Genomic DNA, 23,572 nt, shown 5'->3' with positions numbered 1-23,572 from the left:
AGAGGAGTGGAGAATTTGCAAGATAGTGAGAAAATGGCAGAGTGTAAGAGTATAGTGGAAGAAAGATTGGGAAGGTATGAGCTAGAACAGATGGAAGAGGTGGAAGACATATGTAAGATATTCACGGAAGAGATAGGCGCAGCATGTGAGGTGGTTTGTGGAGTGAGGAGGAGATGCAAGGGTGTGCAAGGGACAGCATGGTGGAATGATGAGGTGAAACAAGCTGTGGAACAAAAGAAGAAGGCATATAGTGAATGGTTAGCAAGTAGAGGTAGGGGAGAAGATGAGAGAGAGAAGAGAGAGGTATATGTGAGCAGGAGAAGGGAGGTGAAGAGACTTGTGAAGGAGAGTAAGAAGAAAGTGGATGAAGAGTTTGGGAGGAATCTGAGTGTGAAATGGAGGGAGAAAAGAAATTGTTTTGAAAGGAGGTAAAGAAAGTAAGGCAGTGTGAGAGGGGATATAGTAGGGGAGTGAAAGATAAGAATAATAGATTGTTGGTGAAGAAGAGAGAGAAATTGAGGTGATGGAAGGAGCACTTTGAGGATCTGTTAAATGTAGAGAGTGAGAGCAATGCGAGTATAAGTGGTTGGGAATGGCTGGGAGAAGAAGAGATGAGAGGAGGGAGGAAGAGATCAGTAGGGCGGAAGCAGTGGAAGCAATGAAGAAGATCAAGAGGGGAAAGGCCCCAGGAATTGATGGAGTGTGTGGTGAAATGCTGAGGTATGGGGGTGAGATTGTTGTGGAGTGGATATGGAAGTTGTGTAGATTGGCTTGGGAAGAGGGAAGGGTTCCAGAGGACTGGAAATCGGGTATAATTGTTCCTTTATACAAAGGAAAAGGGGAGAGAGAAGTATGTGGTAACCATAGGGGTATTTGCCTTCTGAGTGTGACTGGTAAAATATATGGTAGATTACTCATTGACAGGGTTAGGAATATGACATTGGAGCTAGTTGGAGAAGAACAAGGGGGATTTAGAAAGGGAAAAGGGTGTGTAGAGCAGATATTTGTTCTAAGATGTATAGTGGAGAAGTATCTAGAGAAGGGAAAGAAAGTGTATGCTGCCTTCATGGACTTGGAGAAAGCTTATGACAGAATAGTTAGGCAAGGTATGTGGAAGGTATTAAGAATATATGGGGTGGAGGGGAAATTGTTGAATGCTGTGAAGAGTATGTACGAAAGAGCTAGGGCTACGGTGCGAGTGGATGGTGAGCTGAGTGAGTTTTTTTATCTCAATATGGGACTGAAACAGGGTTGTGTGATGTCTCCATGGCTGTTTAATATATACATGGATGGGGTTGTAAAGGAGGTGCAAGGTAGGGCAGTGGATGTGGGGGTGGCTCTAATGAATGAGGGTGAGATTTGGAAGATTCCGGTGTTGCTGTTTGCTGATGATACAGTATTGTTGGGTGAAGATGAATGGGAGTTGTAGGGTTTGGCGAATGAATTTGCGACAGTGTGTAGGAGGAGGAATCTGAAAGTTAATGTAAACAAAAGTAAAGTTATGGTGTTTGAGAGGAATGAAGTCACAGAATGTATAGTGAGGTTGGATGGTGAGGATATGGAGAATGTGAGTGCATTCAAGTACTTGGGTAGTGTGATGAGTAAGGATGGAACTTTGGGGGATGAAGTGCATGAAATGGTACAGCTTGGAAGGAAGGTTGTTGGTTCACTGAAAGCAGTGATGAGAAATAGGGAGGTGAGTATGAAAGTTAAGAAGTCACTGCATGATAGTATTGTGATCCCTACCCTGATGTATGGAAGCGAGGTGTGGACCTTGCAAGAGGGGAAAAAGTCAAGAGTGAGAGCAGTGGAAATGAGTTACTTGAGAGGAGCGTGTGGAGTGACATGGAGGGACAGGTCGACGAATGAAGAAGTGATGAAACCTTGTGGGGTGGATGTGGATGTGGTTGAGAAGATTAGGAGAAATACACTGAGGTGGTTTGGACATGTGGAGAGAATGGAGAATGAAAGACTGACTAAGAAGGTGTATGTAGGTGAGGTGGAGGGAGGGAGAGGGAGGGGTAGACTGAGGATGAGGTGGAGGGATGGAGTTGAGAGGTACATGAGGGAGGGGAGGGTGAGTTGGGGGGAGGGTAGTCAAATGGTGGATGACAGAACGACTTGGAGGCGTTTTGTCTGCGGCCACCCTTTGTGGGATTAGGGCGTCGGGCTATAGATAGATAGAGTCTATGTGTTTTTTGAGATGAGGACTCCAGACTACTGATGCATACTCCAGGGTTGGTCTGATGAATGATGTTATTATCTTTCTTAGCATGTCTTTATTTATGTATGTGAATGCTATTCTCATATTTGCAAGCTGTTTATACATGTTCCGTATCTTCTCACTGATGTGGTCAGCCAGAGATAGTCTGTTTTTGATAATCACACCTAAGTCCTCTCTTTCTGATATGTGTAGTGTTTTATTTCGTAACATATAATCCCAATCAGGTCTTTTTCCACTTTTACCAAACTTGATTACATGACACTTGTCCACATTGAATTCCATTTGCCATGTATTACTCCATTCATGAAGTTTATTTAATTCTTCTTGTAGCTCTTTACAAGAGTCTGTGTTAGTAATTCTTATTTGTATTTTTGCATCATCTTCAAACATATTTAGATAGCTTTCATTTCCAGTGTTACTGTCTATATCATTAATATACACTAAAAGCATGATTGGTGCCAGCACTGAGCCCTGTGGTACTCCACTAGTCACTTCTTTCCATGATGAGTAATTTCCCCTTAGTACTGGTCTCATTTCTCTTCTTATGAGAAAATCTTGCATCCAACAATACAGTTTGCCTCGAATTCCTCCTTGATGGTACAGTTTCTATAAAAGTCTTTGGTGTGGTACTGTGTCAAATGCTTTCTTGAAATCTAAATAGATACTGTCCACCCATCCTTCTCTTTCCTGTAATGTGTCTGTTACTCTGTCATAGTAGCTCAACAGATTAGTAACACATGATTTTCCTTTTCTAAAACCAAACTGTCTTTCTGTTATCATACTGTGTTCTTCTAGATGATTTACCCAGGCTTTTCTTATAAGCTTTTCTAATACCTTGCTTACAACACTGGTTAGTGATACTGGTCGGTAGTTGAGTGGATTTTGTCTATTACCTTTCATGAATAAGGGAACAATGTTTGCTTTCTTCCAAATATCAGGTAGTTTACCTTGAATCAAGGATTTCTTGAAAATTAAAAATAATAGTTTACTTAACTCCTTTGCACATTCACGTAGTACCCAACATGAAATTTCATCAGGACCATTTGCTTTTCCTTTGTCTAATTTACTTAGCTCCTCCTGTATTCCTTTTTCTGATGTTTGTATATCTGGTAGTATGTGTGGGCATGCATGTTCCACATAATCCCTCTCAAAATTTTTTTCCTCTATAAAAACTGATTGGAATTTCTTGTTTAGCGCTTCACAAATATCCTTCTCTTGTGTATAGGTGATTCCCTCATCCATAATGGATTGTATTTTATCTTTTACTTTGGTTTTGCTTCTGATGTAGGTGTAAAATAGCTTCGGTTGATCACTACTTTTATTTATATGTGTGTGTGTGTGTGTGTGTGTGTGTTTGTGTGTGTGTGTGTGTGTGTGTGTGAGACAGACAGAGAGGGAGATCAGAGTACCAACTGACTTGCAAGCTCCTGCCAGTCAGCCACAGCTCCATGACAAAAGACTGCTATATAAGCAATATTTTTGTGTTGAGTTTCATTCTAACCATGGTGATGTAATGCTGTGGTCTAAATATTTCATATGTTCAAGCATTTCACCATTTAAGGCAGTTAACTGGATGTGGGATATGTCTGTATTTGGGAAATTAATCATCATTACACCCTTAGTTCATGCCCAAAAATGTGGAGAAATAAGTGCTAGAAGGCTTATAAGGTCTAAGGTCATTGAGTAAAACAAACATTTATTTTTCATTGTTACTCAGCTGATTATTGGATAATTCTCCTCTTCTGATATAGATAGTGATTTTAATCGGCCATTGCTAGCCAATTCACAGCACTACATAATCACCCATGATTCTCATTTATTCATTACTCATCAACAGACCCACTTCCTTTTTATCTTGTCTGCAGTAGCCCAAATCAGGCATATTGTGTACTTACCTCACCTCCCCATGTATATCTGTTTCACTCTCCATCGTTTTCTCTTCTTCATCATTCATGGATTCCTGTGAAGTATATACATCAGGAAAGCAAATTTGTCCTGTGTAATAATAATAATAATAATAATCTGGCCTTTTGTTTCTCTAAAGCGCCAGTTCTTCCTTTTGGGAATTCACTGGTGCTCGACACACATACATTATTTTTACAATTACAAGAATTGTGACATTTCTTGTATATAATACAAGCTACATCATATATACATGAAAGTGGCAATAATTAAACCCTATAATCATCCGTCATAGTATCTCTCTCCAGGTCATAGCATTTTGAAAAAAGAAAGGCTTTCAGCTGTCTCTTAAAGGATTCAATAGTAGAGAGTTGTTTTATGGACAATGGCAATCTGTTATATAATCTAGGGGCTCTATATGCAAAAGAACGATCAGAGAAAGATGACTGGTGAATGGCTCCTGGCTCGTCAAGACACAAGGGATCATCTTCACTGCGTAACATCACACCCGGGCGTGTCGATGGGAGTTTTAACAATTCAGCAAGATACTTCGGTTCACCAAACTTAAGAACCTTGAATGTAATAAGACACAGTTTAAATTCAATTCTAGCCTTTACTGGTAACCAATGCAACTCAATCAGAAACGGGGTAGTTGAGGTTCTCGGGGGGAGACCAAAGATAAGCCGTGCCGCCCTGTTCAACACAGACTGAACTTTTGTTAGTATATTATTTGGAAGACCAACCCACAGTGAATTACAATAATCAACACGAGACAAGACCACTGCATGGACCAATGTTAAGAGGCACCGTCTATTCAGGAATTTTCTCATAGAGTACAGATTTCTGATATGCAAGTTACACCCTCTTACAACCTGATTAATATGTTCTTTGTAATTTAACTTAGAATTAAAATAAACACCCAGATTTCGAACAGAACTGACTGGATGCAGCTGTGACATGCCAATGTTCAAAGCCAGGGCATTGTCAGTGTCATCACCCCTTCTGTTTCCTCTGATGATGATGATCTCAGTTTTACCATCATTCAGCTTAAGTTTCCTCTTAGCCATCCAAATCTTAATATCAGACATTAGAGATTCAAACTTTGTCTTAGTATCGTTGATATCTGACATCTTAACATAGATCTGGGTGTCATCAGCATAAAAATGATAGGACACATCATGAGCATCAAGTAGAGACGATGAACTACTTGTGTAGATAGTAAATAGAATTGGACCCAAAACTGATCCTTGAGGGACTCCAAATAGAAGAGGAGCAGAATCAGAGCTAGCGTAATCAACAACCACCCTCCGAGATCTGTCCAACAGGTACGACTTAAGGAGCAAAAGGGCACTATCACGAACGCCATAAAAATACAGATCATCCGACAATAGTTTATGATCTGCTGTATCAAAAGCTGCAGACAGATCCAACAGAACTAGGAGAGAGGACATCCCACTACAAGTGTTTGCCACCGTCACTGTGAATCCTTGTTAGTGCAGTTTCAGTTGAATGGTATTTTCTGTATGCTGATTGAACAACAGGAACAACTCTGTTGTGTTCCAGTAGTGGTAAGAGTTGATCAAGTATGGTCCACTCAATAATCTTGGATAAAAAAGACAGGTTAGAGACGGGACGATAATTTGTCATGCTCTCGACATCAAGGCCAGGTTTCTTAACTAGGAAGAATACTGTAGTAGTAGTAGTAGTAATGGTGGCGATAGTAGTAGTAGTAGTAGTAATGGTGGTGATAGTAGTAGTAGTAGTAGTAGTAATGGTGGTGATAGTAGTAGTAGTAGTAGTATTGGTGGTGATAGTAGTAGTAGTAGTAATGGTGGTGATAGTAGTCGTAGTAGAAGTAAGCAAACTCTGCTCTGTTTGGCTGAGCAAATCCCATCGACTGGAGGCAGGCCACACTGAAATGTACTGTAAGGACAAATTTGAAGAATAACATTACACAAAGTTATGCACAGTTGCCATGTTTTCATACATTATATCATAATATACAGATTTTTTTTATACATATTCTGTATTTAAAATCCAGTATCCTTAGCCATCCTAAGCACGATGCAGTTTATTGTAAACTTCTACGATCTGTGCTTGTCAGATTCAGTTTAACCCTTCCAGTCTGTGGATGTCATTTTCATTGTATTGTTGTACTTGGCAGTTTTATCCAACTTAGGAAAGTATTCAAGCAGCAAAGGGCTTAAAAAAAATATATATATATATATAAATAAAAAAAAACTCCCCACTGAACATTTTTCTCAAAACTCAATAAAATTGTCTGAAGTTAACAAGAATAAAATAAAAATACTGCATATCATTGGAAATACAGTGAGTCCTCGAAATACGAAAACTCGATGTACGAATTTCCAATGGTACGAAAGCGATGACTGAAGGACAAATTCCACAGTACAAAAGTATCTGTCTCGATGGTATGAAAAGCGATACGAGAGGAAATACAAAAAATTCAAAATGGGCGCACTGCACAGCGCCGCGCTCGCTTGTGGCGAGAAAACGAACTAACCCCTCTCTGGTAAACACATTTTCGTGTGCTTCTCAGTCGAGTCACGTCCATCCTCTCCTCTCAGCTTCGCTGTACATTACGCAGTTTTTTATGTTCTTTCTTGTTTCATATTTTCGCCATGCATCCCGAGTGCCCTACATCATCTCCAGCATCTGGGGAACCAGCTGCCAAGAAGAAATAGCATGATACTCTGACTCTGGAGAGAAAATTGGACCATCAACAGCTTCAGAAACACCTGCACCAGTCAAGGAAGTACCAGAGGAGCAATAGGGTCCCACCATGTGACTTAGCACCATATCAACGACATGAATCTCCAGCCGCAGCACAGGTCTATATTTAACTGTACAGTGTACTAATACTACAGTAATTACCGTATTTCGTGGCATGTTAGACGCTGCAGTGTGAAAGACGCATTCTAATTCTGGAAGGGAAGCTTGAGGAAAAAAGTATGGCTTGACTAAGACTACAGAAAAGTTGCTTGATATGAGTATTTTTCACTAAAATACACACTCACCTTTCAGAACCTCTGTTCAGTACTGTATATGTCTTTGGTGTCTTTATTTTTATGTAAAAGAAGGGTACAAGACAAGAAAACAAACAACCCCTTCCTTATAAAATGTTATCCATATCACGACGCCATCTTAACACTACCGGTTTGTTTATGAAATATGAAGTGTCCGATTCCTTTAGTAAAGTAATTTGAGACGTGATGTTCATCTCTATTAAAGTATACTACATACATATCAGTATATAGAGATTAGTATTATTTTTCGTGAAGTGAACTTAAAAAAACAAAACTCAATAAAACCAGTTCTTTCATTCACTAAAGAAAATACAAAGGGCATTAAGTGAAGGAATACACTATATCTCCAAAACAAATGCCTGCATGTGTGAACTTTAGAATCAAACAACACAACCTTGTTTTCAAAAATCAATTACAAGGAATGTTTACACCTTTTTATGTACCCTAAAAGTACCAGAAGCCATCCTAACATGGGGTGATCGAATTTCCATATCGCTAGGCACTAAACTGCTAAATTGCTAAACCGCTAATAATGCTGTAATTTCGGGAAGTATTATGTAATGTTGCAACTTTTTCCCATTTTTCACTAACAGTAATATAAGACTGCTTCCTTCTATGATGCTCTTGTATCGAATGAAACAAAATATCAGTAAGAGATGCCAGCCTAACAAGAATTTTTGAATTTCCATATGAGACAGACGTCTGTTACAATGACTCAACAAAAGTCATGCTAGCCAACATCTCCAGTATGATTCCCTTGCTAGTTAGTGATTGGATAGCAAGTGATCATTATTGCCCTTCTGAAGGTTAGCAAGGGGTTCAGAAGTGATCATGTTCTGAGAGTTGAGGGAATGCTAGGTGCTAAATTGCTAAACTGCTAATAAGCTGTAATTTCAGACAGTACTGTTTAATGTTGCAGTTGTTTTTCCCGTTTTTCAGTCATTATAATATAAAACTGTTTCCTTCTATTATATTCTTGTCTCTAATGAAACAAAATATCAGTAAGAGAAGCCAGCCAAACAAGAGTTATTTAATTTCCACATGAGACAGACGTCTGTTACAATGACTCAACAAAAGTCAAGCTAGCCAACATCTCCAATATGATTCCCTTGCTAGTCAGTGATTGGATAGCAAGTGAAGTGATCATTATTGGCTTTCTGAAGGTTAGCAAGGGATTCAGAAGTGATCATGTTCTGAGAGTTGGGGGAATGCTAGGTGCTATACTGCTAAACTGCTAAAAAGCTGTAATTTCAGACAGTACTGTTTAATGTTGCAGTTGTTTTTCCCGTTTTTCAGTAACGGTAATATAAAACTGTTTCCTTCTGTTATATTCTTGTATCTATTGAAACAAAATATCAGTAAGAGAAGCCAGCCAAACAAGAGTTATTTAATTTCCATATGAGATGTCTGTTACAGTGACTCAAATGTCATGCTAGCCATCATCTCCAGTATGATTCTCTTACAAGCTACTGAATGGATGGCAAGCAAAGTGATCATGACTGCATTTCAGAAGGTTAGCAAGGAGTTCACCAGTGATCATGTTAGCCTGCTAGAGCAGTGTGTATGCTAGATGCTAAATTGCTAAACTGCTATACCGCTAAACCCCCAGACCGTCACATGGCCAGTTGTAAACAAACCCTAAATTTTTTCTTAAGCCTGGGTGTTTCTAATCGTAAAATCTGAGTACAGGTAACTCGCACGGAACACGTGGGTTTCGTTCCTACTGTGCCGTGTTAGGTGCGAAATCGCGTATATTTAAACTACTCCTTATTTTGCTCCTTAGACCCCCCAAATGTGTTGTTTTGCTGTTATCTGTCACTGGTAATCACTAGAAAGCACTTTAAGTGGTTAGAGGGTTTATTTAATGTTATAACTCACAAATACAGTACTCCACGGCAAAACTTCAACACACAAATACTGTACGTAAACACAAGGAAACATTCCGACGCTGACCATAGGTAATCATATAAATTAGGTTAACTGGTACCAGTGCTTTAACTTACAAGTACATACCAGAACAGTACATATTTAACTTAGAAATGCAGTACTGTGATATTGAATGATTTCAGTACATAATGTTAGGAATGGCTGAAAAAAAAAAATGTTATAAATACATTTTCACCTTTTTGATATATATTTATGGTAGTTTCGAGTTATTTTTTACGTTATCGTTGTGCCCATGCTTGGAAAAGGGAGCGAAAGAGTTGAATTTTCAGTCCTAAATGAGAAAACTGCACGTCCTCCAAGGCTAGACTCTGCCACGGTAGAATAAAATGGAGGGTCAGTCCGATTAGCAATAAGGAAGTTGTGTCACAACTTCCAGCTCCCACACCACGAGAATGGCTAAAAATAGAATCGTAATGCAGTTTCAGAATTAACAATGTCTAATTATTACGAATACAGATACAAAGCAGAAATATATACGTTTACAGACGGGGAAAACGTACTTCTTCCATCATAACATGTTCATCTTTATCATTTTACGTTCATCTTTATCATTTTACCTTGTTATTTTCGCAATATATATTGCTGTCTCGTAAACAGGGTGGTTGTTTGTGTTTTGCAAGGGAGGAAAAAGATTGTATTTTCTGTCTGGGTCGAGATAATGGGTGTACCTATGTGTGGTTAGGCATGGCCAGGAGCGAAAAAATCGTACGTCCACTCATCACGATAGCAGGTGGTGAACTGACAGATGATACATGAGAGGGTGAAGTCAAGGTCAGTCTCATGTCCCAGATTTTCGTTCACTTCCCGAAAGTTTATTCACAGTTTTCTACAAGTTGCATTGCATCAAATGATCCAAACCATTACAGCAAACCTGAACAAATTGGAAAAGATACCAAGACAAAAATGTATTTTTCTTTTATTATAAGTCTTTAACGAACAAACAAAAAAGGCAACATTCCGACGCCGATCATGGGTAATCATATAAATCAGGTTAACTGGTTACAAGGCTTTATTTAATGCTTTAATTGCTTACAAGTACATACCAGAACAGTAAATATTTAACTTACAAATACAGTACTGTAGAAAAGCAGTACAGTAAGAGTTTAACGAACAAACAAAAAAGGCAATATTCCGACGCCTATCATGGGTAATCATATAATTCGGGTTAACTGGTTACAAGGCTTTATTTAACGATTTAACTTTATTTAAGTGCTTACAAGTACAGTACATACGAGAACCAAATACTGTACAGTATTGTGGAAAAAACGAACAAATAAAAAAGGCAATATTCTGACGCCTATCAGGTAAATTGGTTATAAGACTTTATTTCTTGCTTTAACGTTATTTAATAGTACTTTAAGTTGCACATAAACTTACCAGAACAGTACAGTACTTTAAATATTTAACTTACAAATACTGTGCTACTGTACTCGGGAATGTCTCACTCACTGAATAATTTCCCGCCTAGATCGTCACGTAATCAAAACAAACCACGCGCTGCGGTGACGTTCGAGGATTTGATCTTTCAAAGGCCTCTCCTGCGTTAATTTGTAGTTTTCATAATGGTTTTTTAATCTTACGTTGTCTTATATGTATCCCAGCCCTTACCGTGTATAATTGCGAGTGCGTTCCGTGAGATCGTGTTCCGTGCGAGTTACCTGTACAGTAATCACTCTAATATCCGGACGCCCAATATCCGAACATCCCCACTACCCAGACATAATCGTCCCGGGATCAAAAAAAAAAAAAAAAAAAAAAAAAAAAATCCCGACCGTAATTTGAACTTGCCGTGTGCGGCGCGGGAGAGCATTGTTGTGGCGCGTCATTCCTCCGACGTCCGATAGAGCGCCGCTGCATCCTCCCCACTTTCCGCCTGTCTCTCGCCGCGAGTGCGCGCTTGTCGTTATGGCTGCCCACGTGATCGCTTTTGTGGTGGTGCCTTACCTGCTGCAGGGACTCCTGCTGCTCTCGGGCCTCCTCTTAGTGTGTGTGATGATGGCCCCGCCACCTGAGAAAAAGAAGAGAGTGGTGTTGGCTCCGGAGAAGAAGCGGGAGATATTGGAGAAAGTAGATGCGGGGTGGTTTTCTTCCCGCATTCTCCGCGAGTTTAACCTGGCCCGGTCTACTTTGTTGGATATTAAGAGATCCCGAGACAAACTCATGCAGTACACGGCTGACTTCTCGTCGAGAAGCAAACGCAACGTGGAGAGGAAGGTTATGTTTACCCCCAAGTTTGCAGAAATCGACCGATCCATGTTGATTTGGTATCGACAACAACGTGATGCTGGTGTGATGGTACGTGGAACGGAGCTGAAGGCTGCTGCTGAGAAGTTCGCCAGGCTTCACGACGCCCTAGACTTCAAGGCATCCGAGGGTTGGCTCTTTGCGTTCAAGTTACGGCATGGCCTTACCAACCGTAAAGCACATGGCGAAGCATTGGACGCTAACGAGGATGGAGTTGACGAGTTTCAGCATAAGGTGAAGGGCTTGATCGACAGGGAGGGCCTCACTCTCGGTCAAGTCTACAACGCAGACGAAACTGGCCTATTCTATCGCTCGCTGCCAACGAACACTCTAGCCGAGGAGACGGAGAAGCATGTACCTGGCCGCAAGCTCTCAAAGGAACGGATATCTGCTTTGTGTTGTGCTAATGCTAACGATATGTACCGGCTTAAGCCCATTGTTGTTGGCCGCGCAAAGCAGCCTCAGTGCCTTCGTGGGGTGATGGATGACCTTCCTGTCGTCTGGTACCATTCTTTGAAGGCATGGTTCACAGCTGTGATCTTCAAAGACTGGTTCCACCGCCACTTCGTCAAGGAGGTCATCCATTACCAGACGAAGACACCGGGAGTCCCGCGCAACCAGGTAAAGGCCCTCCTTCTCCACGACAATGCACCTTCCCACCTGTGCGACAAGGACTTGGTTGCTGAAAATGGCCGTATTAGGTACATGTTTCTGCCACCTAATACGACTGCTGTCATCCAACTAATGGACCAAGGAGTGATCGTGGCAACAAAGCGCCTATACCGTCGGAAGTTCCTGGACGAGGTGATGGTTGTTCTCGAGGATGAGGACGAGCGCAGGGAGGGACGGGACACACAAGGCAAGCGGACTTTGGAAAACCTTCGCCGCTACAACATCAAGTCTGCGCTGTACAACTGGGCTAGTGCATGGAAGGAAGTCCCTGTGAAGACTCTGGAAAATGGTTGGTCTCGTCTGCTTCTCGGAACGGATGTGGAGTACGATTTTCTAGGATTTGACGTTGATGACTTCCATGCACGACTACGTACGCACGGCGACGATGTTGATGTGGACGATGTTCGTGAGTGGTTGGATGATGACGAGGGCGATCCTGGGTATCAGACATTGTCTGATATCGAGATCGCGTCTTCAGTTGCAGGTGTCAGTACCAAACTTGAAGATTCCGACGAGGAAGGCAACGATGATGCGGACTCCTCTCAGCAGGACACTACTCCAGCCATCCCCAAGCTGAGCGCACTCCGGGAACATCTAGAGTTCGTCCTAGACTACGTGGGACACCCAGACTGCGACAGGGAGATGGGGCCCTTGGGACTCGTGGAGGAAGTGCGTGCTCTCAGGCAGCGCATGATCAATCGTCAGAATTGTCGGTCATTGCGTCAATCAACCTTTGACAGTTTTTTCAGGCCCGTGACCCCTGCTGTGCCCAGCCCTGGCTCCACTCCATTGCCTCCCCAAGACAGGCCCTCATGCTCAGAGCCACAGCCCAGCACATCAGCCTCGGTGGAGTCACTGCTCGACATGAGTTTGCGGCTGTCTTCAGAGACGTCTGCAGTGGGTACGCCATCACCACGACCCAGCGATGCACCCCTAGGTCACCTGCCGGTAATACTCTCGGACTCTGACAGTGAATAAACAGCAAGAACTTCTCCACTAGACCACACTGGAATTTAGAGTGTTGTGCAGTGAAAAAAACAGTGTGTTGTGTTAAGGATTTACAGTTGTGAGAGAAAAGACTCAATTGAAAAAAATTTAACGTAAATAGACTTGTTTGTTTTGGCTTTGGAAAATTATAAGAATGGGAAAAGTTAAAGTGCAACACTTAGTAAGTTACAATGGAGCATTAGTTAGACAACAGTGCACACTGTGAAGAGAACGGACTTCTGTGTGCGATTGACTAAGTTCAGTGCAAGACTTCAGGAACAGTGTACTGCAAGTGCTTCAGGAAATCCTTCTTACTGTCAGAGTCCGAGAGGAGGCGGTTATTCATCGAGGTGGCCATGGACTTGCTGTAAGTAGGCAGAATGTTTCATACTGTATTTTTTTCCATATTATACTTACCTCATTTCACTCTTTAATGTCCTTTATTGGTGTGAATAGGGTTTTAGGAGCTATGCATGTGGAGTAGGAAGGTGTTTTTCTGAGTTAGGCTAGGTTAGGGTCCATAAGTACCAGTCCAGGAGCCAGTCACCAGAATGTTTATTATTGTATGAACATACTTCTAAACCCTCATTTTATGTTTCTTTTGCATTTATTTAAGTCATTTATGTGCCTTATTGGTGTGATTTGGGTCTTAAATAGGTGCTATGCATGTCCAGAGGGAGTTGTATAGGTGTTTCTCTGAGTTAGGGTCCATAAGTACAAGTCCATAAGCTGGGGCCCAATATCCGAACAGAACCAATATCCGGACCTACCTATGGCTCTATTACATCGGATATTGGAGTGATTACTGTATATACACAAGTGAATGTAACTTTTTGCAATAAATCAAAGGTGTTTATACTCTAAAAAAAATACTTGACTGCCAAACAGTGAGGGATCCTCTGTATAAGTGATTCTTCTAAATGGAGCCAAGGTAGTCTCACCTCCAAGGACGCATGGGGATATTTGAAGATGATTTTGAGACAAAAAAGTGCGTCTTCTACCCCACGAAGTACGGTAGTTGTATGTTTTATTCTTTTTATGTCTGTACAGTAGTATAGTACTGTATACATGTATTGCATATTTCTAAATAGGAGTAAAGTTTAAGTGGGGGGGTCCAATGGGATCCTGGAATGCATCCTCCCCTTTATATGTATATTTCAGTGGGGAAAATCGTTCCGATATACGAAATTTCGGATTACGTAAGTTTTTCTGGGGGGGTCCCTATCCCTTTTGTATTTCGAGGACTCGCAGTATTTGGTTAATATTCCACTGTAGAGTCGTGCCATTTAATTATCATAATTCCCCTGCAGGCCATGTCGATCCTGGAGAAAGTGACTTAGAGACAGCTGTGCGAGAAACCCAAGAAGAGGCAGGACTCCAAGCTGAGCATTTCACCATTCTCGATGGCTACAAGGACGAACTCAAGGTGGATATAAGATCATGAGAGCAACAGCTATAAATTAATTGTGTAACTGATTGTCGTGTTTAATAAATTTTACATTTTTGAATACTCTAAGCTGTTAAGATGTGGGCTTGGTCTTTGAAAGATTGAGTCAAATTAAAAGCTTTGGCCCCATTGATCCAATGATGTAATTTTTGTTCTTGATACACCAGATGATTTCAGTCAACTTAGGAGCACACACTAGTACTGAAGGGTTTCATGAAGGTTATATCTAACCAATCCAGTTTGAAAAGTGTTTCCCAAGCTGAATATATCTGACAGACAGTGAGATTGAAATTGAAAGAGTTCATTGTGGTGAAAGGGTTAAAAGTTTATTATGGCAAAACAAAACTGATAATTTTTGAAAGCAGGTTAGGACAAGATTAGTTTAGGTTAGGTTCAGAATAGGCAAGGATTAAGGTAGGTGAGGTAAGAATTAGTTTAGGTTAAGGTAAATTAGGTACAGACCAGGATAGATAACAATTTCATACTGTATGAATTTACAGTTCAAGAAAGTGGATGAAATATGTTAAAAAACCAGCAGTATTAAATAAATATTGTTTAGTCAACACAGGATGTTTTACCCAGCACATGGTATTGCAAGAAACAAAACAAGCTTAACTTGACGCAGTCATCGTCTTCACCCTTCTTGCTGGAATTGATGCTTATTTACAGATGACAGTAGACCCTTGCTGTATTGAACTAATTGGGGAAAAGCCTGGCTCAGTGAAACAAAAAGTTTGATAAATCCAAGGGTCACCCTCCCCAAATGGGAATTCAAACACATGATTGAAATTAGATGACTACAATATCATGTTCTAGTACTGTTAATGAAAACTATACCCATTTTGCATTAACTTGGCTCATAACTTTGCCATTTTGTAACTTATTTCACATCCTTGTCATAGCACTTCTTTATGACTATTACAGCACAGTACAGGTATTACTATAATCTCTTATTACAACTCAGCAGTCACAATGGGGAGAGGGCAGTTTCAGACAATATTGGAGTAGAAAGGGTAGGAAATGTGTTTACATACTTAAAGCTGTCATTCTACTACAGAAGACGACAACTACTATACTCACTAAAATGGTGTGTTTCTGAGTATTTGGTGCCAACGTGAGTGACCGTTGTTACGACCCAGACAGGTACAACACACCACCACTAAGCAATTGACTGCGAAGACAAGTACCATCCGAATCATAAACAAGGACTGAATTAGGGAAATAATGATCACGGGGAGGTAAATGGAAAGCCTCACTAAAAGGTAATGCATATAATGTAGAAAAATCACTAATAAATACACTGTGCAGGTTCACAAAGGGGGTGACGGATGTGATAACTGTTAAGCACTCCTTTACCCCAGTGTTAAAACTAAATGGCAGTTGGCAGTCATATAAAGAAATACACTCCAATATCAACACTGGGATTTCACAGGATAATGGTTACTCCAGTATCATAACACTGAGGAATAACACTTTGGGTTAAGGCCGTGTCACAGGGTAAAGTAAAATACTGAGGAAAAACCCTGGAGAAAATACACCAATAGTAAATGGTTATAATTGGGGGAAAAAACCAGACAGTTACTTACATCAGTGGTTGACAGCCTCCAAAACTCTGAACACTGGAGAAACAGCTGCTCAGAATGTACCCTAATCAAGGTGGAGGAGGGGGGAGTGTGCAGAGATACAGTACAGAGGTCCGATTCAGCCTGAGGCAGTGGAGGGACTCCTGAACCACGCACTTCTGAATCCTCATATAGTAGCGGGAGGATGACGCAACACAGCGTAGCTATTACAAATATGGCATACTGCAATGGTTGGGTGGTCATAACATAACATGGTGTAATAGTTGGGAATACTACGTAACTTACAGTAATACACATGAAAAGTACACGAGAGTAAAATAAGAACATTGTATGAACACTAAATTCATTGCACAGTTCATGGGGAAATGAGAAAGTAAAGAAACATCTGAATACTGAACAAGCAAACATCCATTATCTCTCACGGTACTTCATGCAGGCGAGGCGTCACACACTCAGACGTACAGACACACATTTTACCACTCTCAACACTGTGCAGACTGCAAATTTTGCCACACAGTTGGCATGTCAAGTCTGGGTTTGCTGGGAGAACTCTGTTTTGGCTGTGCCGCCGTTGTCTGTGTTCCTCTCTGGCCAAGTTCCGAGTTTCTTCTAGATGAATGTTCCCCCACTGCGAGGGCTCGCCATTGTTTTCTGTCAGAGGCATTGATTCAAGTTCTTTTGGTATGTTGCTCCATTTCTTCAGAGTTGTCCCTATATGATCCTTATATCTCTTCTCTGTACCCCTGGGTGGCGACGTGCTGCTGGGAGTTGGCCATGCAGAACTTGCCAGGAAAGGCAGTGCTCAGGCATGTGGAACATGTGTCCAACCCATCTGAACTGTATTTTAGCCAGCATGGTTTCTATGCTGGTTGACTTTTCCCAGTGAAGAATTTGTGAGTGAAGGACTTCATCCTCCCATTTGAGTCCTAGGATGAGCTGTAAGCATCGTGTGTGAATAGACTCAGGCTATTTGATGGGATGCTGGTAAGTAGTCCAGGATTCAGCATCATATAAGAGGGTGAAGAGGCATACATCTGTATAAACTGATACCTTTGTCTCGATTCTCAGGTTAGTGTTTTCAGAGACTCTGGACCTGAGATGCCCAAAAGAGACTGAGGTGTGATTGATTTGTGCTAGGACTTCTGCATCAGTGTTATGTTCATCCATGAGCACACTTCCAAATTCTCCACCTGTTATACATTTTCGTCATTTATCTGAAATGCGAGAGGCTCTGCTGCGTTATTTCTCTGAGATATTATTTATGTTTCATTGACATTTATTCGTAGACCCATTGCATGGTATATGTTGGAAATGATAGTGAGAGACTGTTGTATGGCTTCTGGGGTATGTGCAAGGACAGCACAGTCATCAGCTTATTGCAGCTCTAGAAAATGAGCTATGTCAGTCTTCGATTGTGCTTTAAGACGTCAGAGATTAAATAATTACCGTGTGGATGGAACTGGATTTTTATTCCATCATCAGAGTTCATTTGCTGGTGACTTAAAAGGGTGACAACAGTGAGATAGATGTTGAAAATGACAGGAGCTAGGACGCATCCTTGCTTTACGCCTACATCCACATTGAAGGGTTCGGATTTGCTTCCACCTACGGACACATGAGCATTCATGGTGTCATGCAGACTCTTCAGGATGGTAAGAAATTTGTCTGGAACTCCAAGTTTTGAAAGAGCATTCTGTAATATTTATCTGCTGACAGTGTTAAATGCTTTCGCAAGATCGTTGAATGCAATATACAAGTCGTGGTTTTGCTCATGGCATTTCTCTTTTATCTGTCGGGCAACATGTGGAGGTGTATGGTATGTAGGAGGACTCCTGGGCCTTGAGAGCAGGCTGTGAAGCCTATGCCCAGAGTCAGACACTTAAAAAAAAAAAGAAAAAAAAAAAAAAAAAAAACAGATACTTCGTCCCTTCTGAAATCCACATTGTGTTCCAAGGATTGTTGACTAAGTCAGATGTTTTGTCAGTCTGGGTAACATTATCCTGGCTAGTACTTTACCAGCATTCACAAGGAGGGAGATGCCTCTACTGTTGTCACAATTTGAGCAGTCCCCTTTCTTCCGGTAGATGGTTACAGTATCAGAGGTTAGCCCTTCAGGTGGAATTTGTTCTTGTTCCAGATAGTAGTAGGATATCATGGAGATGCTTGTGAAGTAACTTGCCACCCTCTTTGATCAGATCAGATGGTATGCCATCAGGGCCAGAGCTTTTGTTATTTTTTAGGAATTGGATGGCGTGAACAGTTTGTGCAAATGTATCTGCCACCTGAGAAGTATTTGAGATGTTATCAAGGATATTATGCTCCACCAGGTTTCTTCGATTCAGTAAGGTGCTGAAATATTCCGCCCATCTTTCTAGGATTGCTTGCTTGTCTTTCAGGAGCTCTCCTTCAGCTATTTGCACAGGGTTTATGTTGTGCTTAGTTGGCCCATACATGGGTTTATGGACATGTAGAACCCATGATGGTCATTAACATCATCCAGCCTTCGCAGCTCATTTGCTTGCTTAGTCCACCAATTGTTTTCCATGTCGTGCAGCTTTTTCTGGGTTTCACGTCTGAGATTCTGGAATTCAGTTTTTAGAATTAAGGAACTAGGATGAGCCAACCATTTGGTATGTGCTCTATTTTTCATTGCAAGAAGGTCATATATGCTCTTAGCATTTTCTTCAAACGAGTCTTTATGGTGGCGAGTGGAGAAGCCTGGTATTTCTTCTGCAGTGCTTTGGAGCAGCATATTAATGTTTGGCCACTCTGCATCTAGGTTGATGCTTTGTTGCTTGGATCAAGTGGTGGACATTGAGAGAGCTTCTCTGTAATAGTGTTACACGTTGCCACATCCTTTAAGCTACTACAGTGTACATTCTTGATGGATGCTCTGCAGCGCATTTGTGGGCGTATGACTAACTGCAATTTGGTGACTATAAGGTTATGGTCTGTGGGGCACTCAGCACCTCTCATATTTTGGGTTGTAAGAACTTCTCTTTGATCTCCCTGCCTTACAATGATTTAGTCAGTTAGGTCCCAATGTCTAGATTGTAGGTGCATCCATGTGGCCTTATGTTTATTCCAGAGCTGAAAGACGGTCTATCTATCTATCTATTGCCAGACGCCTCAATCCCGTTTGGGGTGGCCACAAACAAATCGCCTCCAAGTCGCCCTGTCCCCTGCCATTTCACTGTCCTGCTTCCAACTCACACCCCCCTCTCTCATATACCTCTCCACCCCATCCCTCCATCTCATCCTTGGCCTCCCACTCCCTCTTCCCCCCTCCACCTCACTCACATACACTCTCTTCGTCAGTCTTTCACCCTCCATCCTCTCCACATGGCCAAACCACCTCAGTGTGTTCCTCATAACACTTCCTATCACATCCACATCCACACCACAATGCTCCTTTATATCCTCATTTGTCAGCCTGTCTCTCCATGTGACTCCACAGGGTCCTCTTAAATAACTCATTTTCACTGCTTTCACTCTTGACCTGTGTCCTTCCAACAACGTCCAAGCTTCACTTCCATACGTTAGAGTTGGTATCACAATACTGTCATGTAGTAACTTTTTCACTTCCATGCTCACTTCCCTGTTTCTTATCACTGCTTTCAAAGAACCAGCAACCTTTCTTCCTTGCTGTACCCTTTCAAGCACTTCACCCTCCAAACCTCCATCCTTACTCATCACACTACCCAAGTACTTAAACGTACTCACATTTTCTAGTTCCTCACCATCCAACCTCGCTGTACATTCACTGACTTCACCTCTCTCAAAGACCATCACTTTACTCTTCCCTACAGTCACCTTTAGATTCCGTTTCTTACACACTCTCCCAAACTCATCCACCAAGCCTTGCAGCTCCCCTTCGTCTTCACTCGGCAACACAGTATCATCTGCAAACAACAGTACTAGGAGTTTCCAAACACTATCCTCTCTCACCAGGGCCACTCCAGCATCCACTACCCTACCTTGTACCTCTTTTATTACCCCATCCATGTACAGATTGAACAACCATGGAGACATGACACATCCCTGTTTCAACCCAACTTTCAAAGAGAAAAATTCACTTGGTTCACCATCCACACGCACTGCAGCCTTCGCACTATTGTACATACTCTTCACAGCATTCAACAACTTCTCATCTACTCCATATATTCTTAACACTTTCCACAATCCATGTCTATCCACCCTGTCATATGCTTTCTCCAAATCCATGAAAGCCGCATACAACTTCTTTCCCTTCTCTAGAAACTTTTCCACTAAAGATCTAAGAATGAATATCTGATCTACACAACCTCTTCCCTTCCTAAAGCCTCCCTGTTCTTCTCCAACTAATTTCTCTGTTCTTTCTCTAACTCTGTCAATAAGTATCCTACCATACACTTTTCCTATTATACTAAGAAGACAAATGCCCCTATGATTACCACACACTTCTTTTTCCCCTTTTCCTTGGTACAAGGGAATAATTATACCTGACTTCCAATCCTCTGGGATGCTACCTTCCTCCCAGGCCAATCTGCACATCTTCCACATCCATTCTACTACTATCTCTCCCCCATGCTTCAGCATTTCACCACACACTCCATCAATTCCTGGGGCTTTTCCCGATTTAACTTTCTTCATTGCTTCCACAACTTCTATCCTACTGATTTCTTCCTGTCTTCTCACCTCTCTCCTTCTCCCAGCCATTCCCCAGCCACTTATACTCGCATTACTTCCATCCTCTATGTTCAACAATTCCTTAAAGTGTTCTCTCCATCTGCTCACTTTTTCTCTCTTCTCCACTAGTAATCTACCATTTTTATCTTTCACTCCCCTGCTAACTTCACTTCCACCCTGTCTTACTCTTTTCACCTCTTTCCAGAACATTTTCTTACAGTCCCTCCACTTTACACTCAAATTCCTTCCAAATTCCTCATCCACTCTCTTCTTACTAATCTTTTCACCTCCCTCTTTCTACATATAACTATCTCTTCCGCCTCTCAACTTCTTCCACACCCCTATTTCTCATCCATTCATTGTATGCTTTCTTTTTTTGTGCCACAGCCTGTCTCACCTCTTCAGTCCACCACGCTGTTCCTTGTACCCCCCTCCGTCTTCTCTTCCTTCCACACACCACATCACATGCTGCACATATTTCTTCTGTGAATATCCTACACACACCTTCTACGTCTCCCATCTGCTCCAATTCATATTTGCCCAATCATTCCTCCACTTATCTCCTATACTCTGCCTTTTTCTCATCCTCTTGTAACCTTTCCACTCTCCTTGCAACTACTCCTTCCTCTCGTCTTTCCCTTCTATTCCTCCATCTTACTTGAATCCTAATTCTGGCCACCACCAAGTAGTGGTCAGAAAGTCCACTCCCCCAACCTCTATAAGCTCTGGCATCCATTACACATCTTCGCATCCTTTCATCCACACACACATAATCAATCATTGCCTTCCTTTCATTCAGTTCACCACCCACCCTTCTCATCGCTCGCCATATATACCTGTGGATCATTTTATGCCTTAAGAGGGTATTGGCTATCACCAACCCCCTTCCAGCATAAATGTCCACTAACGCACTCCCATTCTCATCTATCTCAGCAGGCACACCCCACTCACCAACTATTCCATCCACCTTCACATTCCCAACTTTACCATTCATATCACCGATCAAAAACACTCTCTCATTCCTTCCAAACTTTTCCATGCACACTTCTACATTTGTCCAGAACTCTTCTCTCGCTCTTCTAGCACGATCTTGCGTTGGCGCATACACACACACAATCGCCCACATTTGTATTCCAACTTTCATCTTTACCCACACAATCCTTGACCCAACTGATCCATACTGTCTTATGCTCCTCTTCCATCTTTTACTCACAATTATACATACTCCTTCCTTTGCCCTCTCATTCTCACCTACTCCTGCACATATACCCCATCCATACTCCCATTCTCTCACACTTTCTCCTCTCCATTTTGTTTCAGTTATTCCACATACATCCACTTTCGCACCCTCAAGCACCTGGACAATCTCTCTCTCTTTCACCTCATCATTCGCTCGTCTTACATTCCATGTACCCATTACCAAGTCCTTTGTCCGGTCCTGGGTCGTCATCGTTTGGTCAGTCCTTGTTCTAGGCTTCTTGTTTGTTTTTTTAGTTAGTTGTTTTCCGGGGAGGGGCACTAACCCTCCGCCAACCCTTTTAGTCACCTTTTACGACAAGCAGGGATACTGGGGGAGTATTCTTGAAAAAAAACCCTACTCCCAGACGGTGTTTGTGATTATTATACTCTTTCTTTATTTTCGATGGTATTTTTTGTGCTGTTTTATTTATTCTAGTCATTCTTTGTTCGCAAGTGATTGTTCTGCAGTAGTATGTGTATTAAATAATGAGCAAACAACCAACATCAGTAGTACTAACACTGTAAAAATTACGTGAAAAACGTAGGCAGTTTGGTTAATTGTTTATACTCTGTCTTTATTTTCGATGCTATTTTTTGGGGGGCTCTTTTATTCATTTTAGCCCCTCTCTGTTCGCAAGTGATAGTTCTACAATAGTATATGTATAAAATAATGAGCAAACAACCGACATCCCTACCAATACCGTAAAAACAACCTGAAGAAACATAGGCAGTTTGCGTAATTGTTTATACTCTTTCTTTATTTCTGACACTGTTTTTTGTGCTACACTAATCCTTCATTTATCTGGATGTAATAGAGCCAAAGGCATGTCCTGGTAGTGGCAACATCCGGATATTGAAACCTATTCCCCTACAATACCCAGACCCTGCCTATACCCACCTCCAACCCATACCTAACTTATTTGTACAGTACCTATGCTTAATTTGGCAGTGTTTTCTGGTCATTCAGCCACATTTAGACATCAGAACACACGTAGGAAGGTCCAGAGTAATGCAAAACACCAAGAAAACCTTGCAGAAAAAACACTGAAAACCAAAAAACACCCTATGTAAACACTACTGTATGTACAGTACCCCTCCTTATTTTGGCCATGTTTTCCGGTCATTCTGCCATATTTTGATTATCTAACATAATTTTCAACGCCAAGAAAACTATATGCAAAAAGAACACTGAAAACCAAAAAACACCCTACCTAAACACCATTATGTACAGTACCCCTCCTAATTTTGGCACTGTTTTCAGGTCAATCTGCCACATTTAGACATCAGAACACACATAAGACTATCCAGAGTAATGGTAAACACCAAGAGAGCCATGAAAAAAACATTGAAAACCAAAAAACACCTGACCTATACACGACTGTATGTACAGAACTCCTCCTAATTTTGGCACTGTTTTTGGGTCAAACTACCATATTTAGACATCAAAACACACATAGGAATATCCAAAGTAATCCTAAACACCAAGAAAACCATGAAAAAGAACCACTGAAATCCAAAAATCCTCCTACTTATACAGTACTGTATGTACAGCACCCCTCCTAATTTTGGCACTGTTTTCAGGTCAGTCTGCCATATCTAGACATCAAGACAC

At 41.4% G+C, this 23,572-nt stretch overlaps 1 protein-coding gene across 1 annotated transcript in view; it reads left to right on the top strand.

Annotated features, from left to right (window-relative positions):
* Positions 1-23,572, top strand: part of Datp (purine phosphoribosyltransferase family protein Apf) — a 129,093-nt gene that overhangs the window by 28,234 nt on the left and 77,287 nt on the right. The window contains exon 2 of the mRNA XM_080273619.1: positions 14,334-14,449. Coding sequence (XP_080129745.1) covers positions 14,334-14,449 — 116 coding nt within the window. The remainder of the gene's footprint in view (positions 1-14,333; positions 14,450-23,572) is intronic.

Source organism: Coenobita brevimanus, chromosome 55 (genome assembly GCF_032717465.1).
Source record: "Coenobita brevimanus isolate Jiangsu-jjx chromosome 55, ASM3271746v2, whole genome shotgun sequence".
Classification (NCBI taxonomy): Eukaryota; Metazoa; Arthropoda; class Malacostraca; order Decapoda; family Coenobitidae; genus Coenobita; species Coenobita brevimanus.
This window is presented reverse-complemented; position numbering and strand designations above follow the sequence as displayed.